We start from the raw sequence: 12,296 nt of genomic DNA, 5'->3' as shown, positions 1-12,296 counted from the left end.
TATATTTTTACAAAGTTCCAACTTCAGATTGATTTGTAGAAATATCTACAATGTGGTTATTAGCTAAATGCAAGTCACCTGCTAAACTGGCTAACACTGCCATTCTGGCTTTAAAGGGTTACTCCAACCACCACTTCTTTTTGATGGTAAAGGAGTCTGAATGTGCAGTGTTTCAGCTTGCACCTAGAGACATTTTTTATTGTGTTCCGCAATTGTCTCCCTGTGCCACACCTTTCCTATGCTTACAGGCAGCATTAAGGTAGTTGCGGAACTAAGAGAGGGTATGGTGCAAGATATTTCCCCCTACATATAGAGCTGGGGTGGCCAATAAGTAGATCCACAATTGTTATAAAACTCCAACGATGCTTTATCAGCTGGCGATCTACCATTTGTCTATCTTTAGATGGTTGTATTATTGAACAGTGTCTGTGTATTGGAATGTAGGCATGTATTTGTATGGAGTCTGCGTAAATGCCAGTGAATATGAAGGGGTGCATTTGTGTGCAGTGCTTGCATGCTAGGCTGTTTTCACAAATACAAAAAGACATACAGATACACACACACACACACACACACACACAGATATACATGAACTGGCACACACAGGTGCACTCACAGAAGATGGCTTTCATGGGGTTCGGTGATAGGAGTGGGCTCCAATTCTGTCTCTACTCTCTGCCTTTTCCCTGTGTGGCTCACTGTGCGCTGAGAATACAAAGCAGCCCTGTAAAAACTGTAAACCAGCTCTACTGAGTTGTGTGAGTATGGAGCAGGTGTAAAGATTACTTTTTCTCCCGTTTGAATGATTACACTCATAAGGGTTTAAAATAAACAAAACCTCAGTTTTATTGAGTTGATGTGCAAGGACATACACTCAACATGTCAGCCCCATTACCTTGATGTTCTGTGAAAAATACGGTAATGAGACTCATATATATATAAATTCAAAAAAGTTGCCTAGGTGCAAATCACGCGTTGAATAAATATAATTGAAAGAGAGAGCACTCAGAGGTCTTTTTCCAGGTGATACATGTATTCAATTTAAATAGTAGTACAACCTACATAACCTGTTTCCCTGAAAAAAAATACATCACCCGAAAATTAGCCCTAGCTTATTTTTTTGGGGATGCTCGTTATAAAAGCCCTACACCAAAAATAAGCACTAGTCGCTAGTTCTCTAATCTATGTTCCCGGGCATTTTCCCACAAACATAGACTTACGGAATCCATACATGAGTAAGCTAATCTATGTTCAGGGAAGTTTTCCTGAACATAGAGATTCATGGGATTTCATTAACGAGTAAACTAATCTATATTCGGGAAAGTTTTTCCAAACATAGATTTGCGAGATTTCATGCCCCAGTGCACTGGTCTATGTTCATGGGAATTCCCCCGAAAAGAGACCTGCTTTCTAGCACATACTTGCTTTTCCCCAAAATAAGACATTCCCGGAAAATAAGCCCTACTGCATTTTTCGGGGGAAAAATTAATATACGACCTGGTCATATTTTTGGGGAAAGACGATAGCACAAACTAGTATAGATCGATGTTTCGACCCGTTTGGGTCTTTTTCAAGATCAGATCAGTGAAACATTATAGCAAAAAGAAAACAAATATAAACACCACAATATTCGTGAAAAGTAGTGTAAATTACTTAACTTCAATTAATATGCAGCCTCCCGAGATCGTTATCCACAACAAACGACCTTTACAGAATACAAAAACCACAAACAGAATCGGGATATGGCTGTATAATCTATAGAGAGAACATAAAAAAGCAAAATAGTGTAATACAGTATATACAATAAATCTTGCGCTGTTAATAAATGCACTCACAAGATGGTGTAGAAAAGAGCGCTCATAAGGTGCCTCCCCTGATGATATGGGGGGCTAGTAATCCCCCTGCCAATGCGAAGTAGCCAATGGTACACGGGACTCCAAGTAGGTAATAATCAAAATCCAATTGTTTTATTTTTAAAAGGTGAAACACACCATCAAAATAAAAATTACGAATGTGGCAATAGGTCCAACGCGTTTTGTTCAAAAAATAACTTCTTCAGGGACCGCAACAATAATAAAACCACATACAATATCACAGATTGTAAAATAATACATCCTACTCCCCCCTTAATACAATCCCTTTAAATAGGGCTAGTCCCAGTGTCCAATTGGTCAGTATTGTGGGTGTTTTCAGTCTTCCAAATCTCCATTGGTCCTAGGACAGCTTCTCTCAGCTGATAATACTTTTGGCATTCTGTTGAATCAAATTGAGCGCGTTCAAGAAAAAACGAAACCGGAAGTGTGTATAATCTCTTACTTCCGCGTTCCATATGCGTTCCAAATGCGTTCCAAATACATTCCATCTGTGTATCACGTCCATAGCAGCAAGAAACAAAAGTGCATGTGCACTTGAATGCAAAATGACAAAATAACAAAGTGCTTGTCTATGTAAAAAAAGAAAATATATTAATATCCCAAGTGAAAGATTATAATATCACTTATAGTACAGGGAAAAAAACAATCATAGCAAACCTCAATCATTTAAATAATAATATATACACCCATCATTATGAGTCTGGATGGCATACAGAGAAGGAAAAATTCCATACAATATAAAATCTCACAAATACTGTGTAAATACCTAACCAGCAAACTGCCAGACATAAGACATATCACATGACATGTCCCATAGCCTAAACAGCTTACTGTGACCCAAACAATATTCCATATACATAATATCAATATGTGTTTCAGTGACCCACATACTTATGTTATTTAAACAATCTATATAAAGTGACTCACACATCAATAGTGTATTGGAAGACAATTAATTTTTAAAAAATGTTCCCTCAAAAAAATAACAAACATATCCTATTTCATATTTATAATTTAATTAGCACACACATCTGTATAAAAAAATCAGATGTTATCACTATATATGGATAATTTATACGGGGCAATAAAGTGATTCATGACAGAAAAATCAAATAATGATTTTACTTCCTACCTCCATTATACCTGTCACCAAAAAATTGAACAGATAAATAGAAATAAATGTAAATAAAACCCTTACTATCCGATAAAGGAAAAAAACAGAGATCCCCAAAATTAATCCAAAAAACACACCAGATCGATACCTATATTAAGACCCCTGGGTTCAAGGTCTTAAGTCTATGTATCCAAAAAGTCTCCCTCTGAGATAACCTTTTGACCCTATCACCCCCACGCCAGAAAGGGAGAACTTGTTCAATGCCCATACATTTAAACCCCCCAAAAGAAAAAAGGGGGCAATTACTGCAATGGGCCGAAACCGAATGGGTGACAAGTCTATTACGGATGTTATTCAGGTGTTCAAGAAATCTAACCTTCAAGATACGTTTAGTTTGACCCACATATTGTTTGCCACACGGACACTGCAGTAAATATACTACATGGTCCGTGTGGCAACCTATCTCCATTTTAACCTTAAAAACCTCCCCTGTGACGGTACTAACAAATTCCTAACTTCTTCTAGTAGAAACTGTGGCACAGGCCTTGCATGAACCACATCCCCTAAAAAAACCTGTAGCGACAGTTTTACCTATTTGGTTTGATGGCATAACTGGGGGCCAACATGTTTTTTAAATTTGTATTCTTTTTAAAAATCACCACTGGGTGGTCAGATAAAGAATTACCCAAGACTGGATCCTGTTGTAAAATAGGCCAGAATTCGTTAAGACTCCTTTTAATCTTAAAATGGTCAGTATTATACTGGGTGACAAAAGCTGATTTAAAATTAGTATTAGCCCCAGCCACAGGAACTTTATCCTCCAACAGTGTATTGCGTTCAAGGAGACCAATAGAGCGAATTTCTTTTTCCAAGCTGTTCTTATCATAACCCCTAGCACGAAGTTTGTTTTTTATATGGGAAGATTGAGTTTGAAAGTCCTGAAACTGAGAGCAATTACGCCTAAGCCGAGTGAATTGACTTCTCGCTATACCTCTAAGCCAGGGCTTGTGATGACAACTTTGTTGGTGAACAAAGCCATTGCCATCAGTTGGCTTAAAAAAACATTTGGTTTGAATCTGGCCCTGATCACAGGATATAGCAAGATCTAAAAAAAATAATCTCATTTTTATTCTACTCAGGGGTAAAGATTAGATTGTAAAGATTAGAGTTAAGGTGTTGAATATATTCAAAAAAACTAGTTGAAGACCCTCTCCAGATAATAATCACATCATCAATATAACGCCGCCAGAGCACCAGGTTCTCCCTCCAGTCATGCCCTGACCACACAAACAATTCCTCCCACCTCCTCATGTAGGTATTGGCATAACTGGGGGCGAACCTGGTGCCCATTGCGCTCCCAGTAGTCTGTAAATAATATTGGCCATTAAAAAAGAAAAGTTATGTTCCAAGATGAACTGAACCGAAGTTAATATAAATTCCTTTTGACCTTGAGACAGATCCATGTCCTGAGACATGTAATGATCAAGAGCCTCTAGTCCTAGTCTATGACTAATTACCGTTTACAGAGAGGTCACGTCCAACGTGGCCCAACTGTATTCGGGATCCCGCTCTATACTGTCTAGTTCTTGACGGAAAGATTTGGTGTCACGTATAAATGACGGTGCCCCTTGGGAATATTTCTGAAGGAAAGAATCCACATAAGCGGATAAATTGGCAGTAAGAGAATTTACTCCACTAATAATAGGAAGACCCGGTGGATTGGGGAGGACAAAGTTACTCGGAGTTACAAGGTTCTTCTTGAACAAAAAAATCTAAAAATGTTGGTGATATAATTTCATTATCTCTAGCTGCAACCAAAATGTTCTTGAGTTCTAAATTGAAAGAAATGGTAGGATTATGTTGGAGAGTAATGTATGTTTTCTTATCCCCTAAGATATTAAGGGATTCTTCCAGATAATAGGAAGTGGTCATCAATACTATACCCCTCTTATCTGCTTCTCTGATTACCAGATCCTCCCGTTCTATAAGCTGTGGGTGTAATACTGTATAAGATATATATCAGAAGGCACCTTCTGGGTGCCTTCACAGACCGGAGGGGAGATCAGAGATCTCTCTCACCAGCTCGCTGGCACTGAAATACGGCATCCGGCAGGGGAGGGAGAGGAGACCAGGGAGCTCTTGCTTGCAGCTCTGCCGTGTTACCATGGCAAAGCTCCATCATCACGAGAGGGAACTCTTGCTCCATGAGCTACAGGCTAAAGTTCACTCCCCACAGAGACCACCAGAGCTTCTCCACCAAACTAACCAGGGTTTCACAATCACATAAGAGAGAAGAGATACAATTGTGCAATATTACTAAAACAATAGATAATATTTTTAAAAAGTCAACTTAATATATGCTTTACAATATACAGAGCCTTTTAAATGACGTGGCTCTGAACGTAAGCGTTTCTGTGCCCTTTTGGCGGAAGCAAAACCTCTTCTGAAAACCAATTAGTATCTTCCAGTGAAGCACATTATTATTATTATTTTATTATTTATATAGCGCCGTCAGATTCTGTAGCGCTGTACAATGGGTGGACTAACAGACATGTAATTGTAACCAGACAACTGGACGTACAGGAACAGAGAGGTGGAGGGCCCTGCTCAATGAGCTAACATTCTAGAGGGAGTGGGTATAGTGATACAAAGGGTAAAAGTAGGGGTACGAAGTAGGTTGTTAGAAAGGTATTCACTTAGTATGTGATTTCTGACAGTTGCAGGTGAGGAGTCATGGGGGGTGGGGGATAAAAACCTGCTAACAGTTTAATTGATATGCTTTCTTGAAGAAGTGAGTTTTCAATGATTTTTTGAATGAGTGGAGACTGGGTGAAAGTCTTACGGAGAAGGGAGTTCCACAGAAGAGGTGCAGCCCTGGAGAAATCTTGGAGGCGAGCATAAGAGGTAGGAGTACAGACAGAGGATAGACGTAGGTCTTTGGCAGAGCATAGGGGCCTCGGCGGGACATACTTGTTTATTAGGGAGGATAGGTAGGTTGAAGCAGCATTATGTAGGGACTTGCAAGCAAGAACCAGAATTTTAAATTAAACCCTATATCTAAATGGAAGCCAATGTAGGGACTGACACAGCGGGGAGGCGTGAGAGGTGCGAGCGGACAAGAAAATGAGCCTCGCCGCCGCATTCATTATAGATTGCAGCGGTGCAATCTGGGAATATGTAAGACCACTGAGAAGGGTATTGCAGAAGTCAAGGCGGGAGAGAACAAGAGCATGGACCAACACCTTAGCCGCATACAGGGTTAAATAGGGGTGGATGCAATTGATTGGACAGGATTTGGCAATTGATTGGACATGAGGTGTGAAGGAGAGGTTGGAGTAAAAAAGAACACCCAGGCAGCAAGCCTGCGAGGTAGAGGTGATGGTAGCGCCGTTGACTTGGAGGGAGAAAGACACGGGAGTAGTAACACTTGAGGAAGGAAAGACCAGAAGTTCTGTTTTGGACAGGTTGAGTTTAAGGAAGTGAGCAGCCATCCAGTTGGAAATCGCAGAGAGGCAGTCAGAGACACGAGTCAAGATGGGCGTAGAGAGATTAGGAGAGGACAGGTAGATTTGCGTGTCATCCACATAGAAATGATAATGGAAGCCAAAGGAGCTGATGAGTTTACCAAGGGAGGCAGTATAGACAGAGAACAGTAGGGGACCAAGGACAGAACTTGGGGGGACGCCGACAGAGAGTGGTTGGGGGGAAGAGGCAGAGTCAAAGAAAGAAACAATCGCTGGGAGAGGTAGGAGGAGCACGAGGAGAGAGCAGTATCCCATAGACCAAAATTACGGAGAATGCAGAGAAGCTGTTGATGATCAACAGTGTCAAAGGCAGCAGAAAGATCAAGGAGAATTAGGATAGAGTAATGGCCATGAGATTTAGCAGCAATTAAATTGGTGGATACTTTGGTCACAGCCGTTTTGACAGAATGACCAGTACGGAATCCAGACTGAAGGGGGTCAAGCAGAGAGTTGGATTCGAGAAAGTCAGTCAGTCTGGTGTACACAACTCTCTCGAGGATCTTGGAGGCAAATGGCAGTTGCGAGAGAGGGCAGTAGTTGGATGGGGAGTTGGGGTCAAGGCTGGTCTTTTTCAGAATTGGGGTTACAGTTGCATGTTTGAAGGGTGAGGGAAATGTGCCAGAGGAAAGGGAGAGATTGAAAATTTTAGTGAGAGGAAGAGCAAGAGAGGGAGACTCTGTGTCTCTTAGCACCAGCACATTTGTTTCTCTCTTTAACCCTTTCACAGCCCCTCTGTGTTTCTCTTTTTCCCCTTCCCCAGCTCCTCTGTGTGTGTCTTTCTCCCCTAATGCCCTCTATGTGTATCTCTCCCTCTCCAAACCCCTTTGTGTATCTCTCCCTCTCCAAACCCTCTTGTGTATCTCTCCCTCTCCAAACCCTCTTTTTCTTCCCCCACAGGCCCTCATTGTGTTTCTTTTTTCCAATCTCAGTCCCGCTATGTGTTTCTTTTCCCCCCAGCCCCTTTTATGTGTGTCTCTTCCAGCCCCCCCACCTGTGTTGTGTCTGACCTCCCGCCATGTAGCGTGGCCTGAACCGACAGCGGCAGAGAATCTTCTGTATCCTCTACCTGACAGGAAGCACTTCCTGTCAGACCAGGTAGAGTCTGATAGGAAAAATCTTCTGTATCCTCTACCAGACAGGAAGCTGTTGCTCTAAGGAAGCACTTCCTGTCAGACCGGGTAGAGTATACAGAATATCCTATACTTGGCAACGCTATATGGTGTGACTGGCAGGAGGGGGAGCGCTGTGCTGTGCACTCACCTAGTGCCTGTCACCCAGTGATTGTGCCCCTGTGTAGGTGCATCCTAGGCATCTGCCAGTGCCACCTAATGGTTGAGCCCAGTTAACACTAACCTAATGCTTACCCTAATATGGGGCATCACAGCTCACACAGTACTGAGTGCTCTGTGAGTGTTCTCTACTCTCTACTGTGTGATTGCAGCTAAATATGTGCAATTATTTTGTCCTGAATTACATTTTAAACAATTCGGTAATTCAGAAGTGTACAAATTGAAGAATCAACCAAAAGCGAAGATGAAATGAAAACTAACAGATCTGTAACAAATTTAATTGATTTGTTTCAGATCCATTCTTTGATAAGTATAGCAAATTAATAAAATGGCTTTTCTTAATTTTGATCTTTCATCTGTTTAGAAGATAGCTCCCTAATTTGCTATCCTTACATGGGATTGTATATTTAATGATATTAAACAAGGGAACTATCTACTAAAATATCAAAATAAAATAAAGAACTGTGTAACATTGTCAGTGCCAATTTCATTCATTCCTATAGGGCACAATGTGAATTTCAATTTGGTTCTTCCAGATCGATCAATTTTGGGCAAAACTAAATGTAAAAATTAACAAATTGAAATTAAACAAAAACATTTCTCAAGTGCACACCTGTAATTGCAGTAGCATGCTGTCCCTGTCTGTGGCAAAGCCCAGTATAAATTAATATCAGCATGGGGCATGCAGGAAGACCATATATGGGTCTTTTCAGACCATTCCACTGTCTGGGAGCTGGATGTGCGCAATCACTCAGCATTGTGATTTAAATGGATATAAAAGGCTATATGCAATGCTCACTTTGTGCACTGCATACAGCTCATATGTCAGTCAGGGGCCAGGTATCGATTGATTAACCCTGCTCACAACAAAACTGCAAGATTTTCTATGCCATCCTAACAGCGTTAATGCCTGTTATTTTCGATTGTACCAAAGTGGCTCTTGCGTTGGAGAATGAAGGTGACTGATTGTTACTTAAACAAATGAGCTATTTCTAAACATCACTGGACTGTATTAATGCAGCCACTTTGACAATTAATTTGTATCCTCACTTTTTCTCTGCAGCTTTAATTTATGCCAATATTTATTGTCAATTTGTTGTGCAAACTCACCAACAGGATGATGAAATGTCGTAATGCTACATGAAAAAATGTTAGTAGATCCTAAGATCTTGTGTTAAAGCAACACTCCAAGCACCATAATTACTGCTCCATAGTGGTTATGGTGCCAGGTGTACCCTGGTGCCCCCTCATAGTAAGGACATCGTACCTGGGGTCTGCTGGTAACCTGTCCCCGCCTCCCCAACATCTTAAGGAGAGTTGGAAGGTACTGAATTACTTATCTCCTTTAGAATATAGATTGGGATAAACAAAAGTACCGGTAGATCTCCAGCCATGTATCCTGTTTGTTGTTCATTCTGTAAAATACACTTATCTTACAATCTTCTCTTTTCCACCTACCCCATTCAGGTGTTACAGATTGGACATACTGGTTTAATGTAGACCACCCAGGAGGTGAAGGAGATTATGAGACAGTCGAGGCAGTTCGATTTTATTACCCAGATCATATGTGTTCACGGCCAATTGACATTGAGGCAAGAACAGCAGAATGGGAAACACCTGAAGACACAAAGGAGGTGGTGCATTCAATCGCAGAAAAGGGCTTCTGGTGCATCAATAAGGAGCAACAAAGAGGCAGGAACTGCTCCAACTACATTGTCAGATTTCTGTGTCCTCCAGGTAAATTATTTGGAACACATGTGAAATGTCACAACTTGTGTAAATTTAAATTATTGTGTAAAGTTATTATTATCTAAGTATACAGTAAGCTTATCTCCTGCAAAATATTTTTTTGCCATTAATTATAGCAAACCTCTCTGTCTGCCCCAAACCTTTACAGTAGGATAGAGATTTTTATTGTTGGAATGCTGTGCCACGTGTTCCAACTAAACACTTCAACTCTGCTTTAATCTGTCCACAGAATATTTTGTCAATAGCACTGTAGAACATTGATGAACCACAAAACAAAGTTTCTCTTTTTATTTAAATGGCTATAGTGCCTACAGTATCTCTCTATAAAGGACATTTTCAATGTGAGAGTAGCTCTCTCTGCTTAAATGTTCATAACAGGGAGAGATCTTCAAATGAAACTGGATGCTTGCCTTACACCGCAGCTAATAGATGTCACTCATCGTCAAGGGATTTCATATGTGGTAATAGCATCCAATAGGCCAATCTAATACACCAATCCAATGGAGGAAGTTTGGACATCCTCTTCTAACATAGAAAAATAATGATTCTCTGTTTTGGGAATAGTATAGAGGGTGTCCAATTCTTGATCCTCAGGCGAGGAGGAAGAACTCCTGACACGCGGGTGGAGATATTAGGCCTCTTATTCGAGAGCAGTAAATCCCTAATATAATAGGTTTTCTCTTCCATACCCTGCTTTAGATTCTTGGATCGTTTCCCCATGAGTATAGATATGGAGTACAGCCCAAAAAGTAAAGTAAAATAGCCCTAAGTAGTACTGCAAAGATCTCCATATTGCTAACATAAAGTTCAGAGTTCTTGGTAAGTGCATCTGATCACTGCAGCGCTGCCCCCCATTTTTTTATTTATTTTTTCATTTTTACTAGAGTAGCTTTAACTAACAACCCAATTTTGTCTAATCATTGAACTCCAGGTTGGCCGGTTCCATTCTCCAGTTTGCTTAGTCTAGGTTTCTCATACTTTTTCCACTCTGCACAAAGTCAGTTCAATGAAGACAAACGTAATTGTTTGTGTGTTATTTACTTAATCAAGTTGTGTTTACCTATTGCTGTGATTTAGTTGACGATCAGATCAAATACTGTGACCAATGTAGGCAGAAAGCCACATAATTCAATTCATGTTTTATAGCCACTGTTTACATTTATCTGAGTGTACGTGGCATTTCAGTAAGAAATAGGTGGCGATTCCTAAGATACTGGCAGACAGTTGAAAAAACAGCTTCTCGTATCCTCTACCAATGGTGACTATTAAAGTGAAAGTTATAAAGGCCTCTCTAAATGAGTCTCTGTGAATCTTATATAACTGAGAATTAATATTTAATAATTGCCTTGCTATATCATGAGATTACTTAGATGCTTCCAAGTCCCAGAAGATGTATATGGTCTGCATGGCAATAACACGCTTTGCTTTTTAATTTGTGCGGTGGGATGCACTAAGCAGTGACTCGTGTCCTCTTCTTATTTATTAATCAGTTTGTTAGTTCAGTATCCTCAGTGAGACAACTATGTCTCAAAAGCTGGTTCTAATCCCCAATAGAAGTACATTTCATGTGACTGCAGAGCAGTGCCTTCTTCAATGCAAGAGAAAATAAGCTGCTTCATTGGGTTCTATAGTCTGCAGGATGCCCGCAGCAGCTACTCCTTGGGAACTGCATTCAAGTTTAAACAATACACTAATGGAAAGACTTATAGAATAGGGGCAAGATTTGCATAGACTTTATAAATAATGGAGAGGGTTAAAGATGTATATGAGCGAAAGAGAGCAGTCTGAGAAGGGAATGGTGAGGTTGGGTGGCAGCCTGCGAAGGGCTTAGACAGATTGGGAGCCAGTCTCAGAGACTATGGAGATTGAGTCTGCGATGAAATTATGAAGGTTCGGATCAAGGTGTGGCACAATAAGGGAGATTAGGTTGTGTAAAGGGAGTGTATGTTTGTAATAATCTCTTGTGTCTAGTTTGGTCTACGAGGTGCTGGAGAGGTTGTAGGATATGTTCTTGTCTTGTCTTTAAATTTGAGGGCTAATTGCAACCCCAGCACTCTTCCTAATGTATATTCTGTGTATAAATTATGACTGGTGGCAAACAAAAAGAGTCTTTACTTGAAGGCAGCACTGTGAGTGTGCCTGCAAGTAGAAGCCCTAAGAATATGCCTACATTCACCTGCCTCCCTTCTTCCCTAGTGGCAGACTTTAAAGATCTTCCTGCCTCACTAAACATTAAACTCTTAATAGCTCCACTACTTTGTCCCCTCCCCTTATTCGCCCTCTACTACATTCAGCCGAATCCTTGATTGTGCAAGATATACCATGCCTTGATGACCGCTTTGTTCTTAGTATGTCCACTGCTTGTCCCCTCCACTTGTCCACCTCCTTTCTACACTTCTACACTCTCCGCCAGGCCAGCCCTTCCCCCTTCCCCTCAGATTGGCGTATTTGTTTTACTTGTTATGCATGTGTCTACAGTCCACCATTGCTTTTCCATGTGAAGCATTTGATTGAACCACAACCAGGAAGAAGATGAAGTGGAGTGAAAGGAAGGAAGCATGGAAATAATTGGTTATTTTCAGCTCCCAGCTTTGGATTCCAATTAAGTTGTTATTTTTTTCTAATACAACTCTGCTAAACAGCTCTGTTAACAGTGTAAGTGACTGTGTCATAATATTCACTATATGAGAGTGACATTGTGCAGTTCTGCCACTTGACATTTTATGAAAAACTGTACTGATTTTGT

General features: G+C 40.6%; 2 protein-coding genes across 2 annotated transcripts in view; one reads left to right on the top strand and one right to left on the bottom strand.

The window, feature by feature from the left end:
• The window catches only part of GTPBP3 (GTP binding protein 3, mitochondrial), a 318,683-nt gene that overhangs the window by 50,647 nt on the left and 255,740 nt on the right, over positions 1–12,296 (bottom strand). The gene's annotated exons all lie outside the window — the stretch shown is intronic.
• CILP2 (cartilage intermediate layer protein 2) overlaps positions 1–12,296 on the top strand; it is a 48,410-nt gene that overhangs the window by 2,147 nt on the left and 33,967 nt on the right. Inside the window, exon 2 of the mRNA XM_063455360.1 lies at positions 9,269–9,538. Coding sequence (XP_063311430.1) covers positions 9,269–9,538 — 270 coding nt within the window. The remainder of the gene's footprint in view (positions 1–9,268; positions 9,539–12,296) is intronic.

This window comes from Pelobates fuscus, chromosome 5, assembly GCF_036172605.1.
Source record: "Pelobates fuscus isolate aPelFus1 chromosome 5, aPelFus1.pri, whole genome shotgun sequence".
Lineage (NCBI taxonomy): Eukaryota > Metazoa > Chordata > Amphibia > Anura > Pelobatidae > Pelobates > Pelobates fuscus.
The sequence above is the reverse complement of the archived record's forward strand: the minus strand, read 5'-3'. Positions and strand labels throughout refer to the sequence as shown.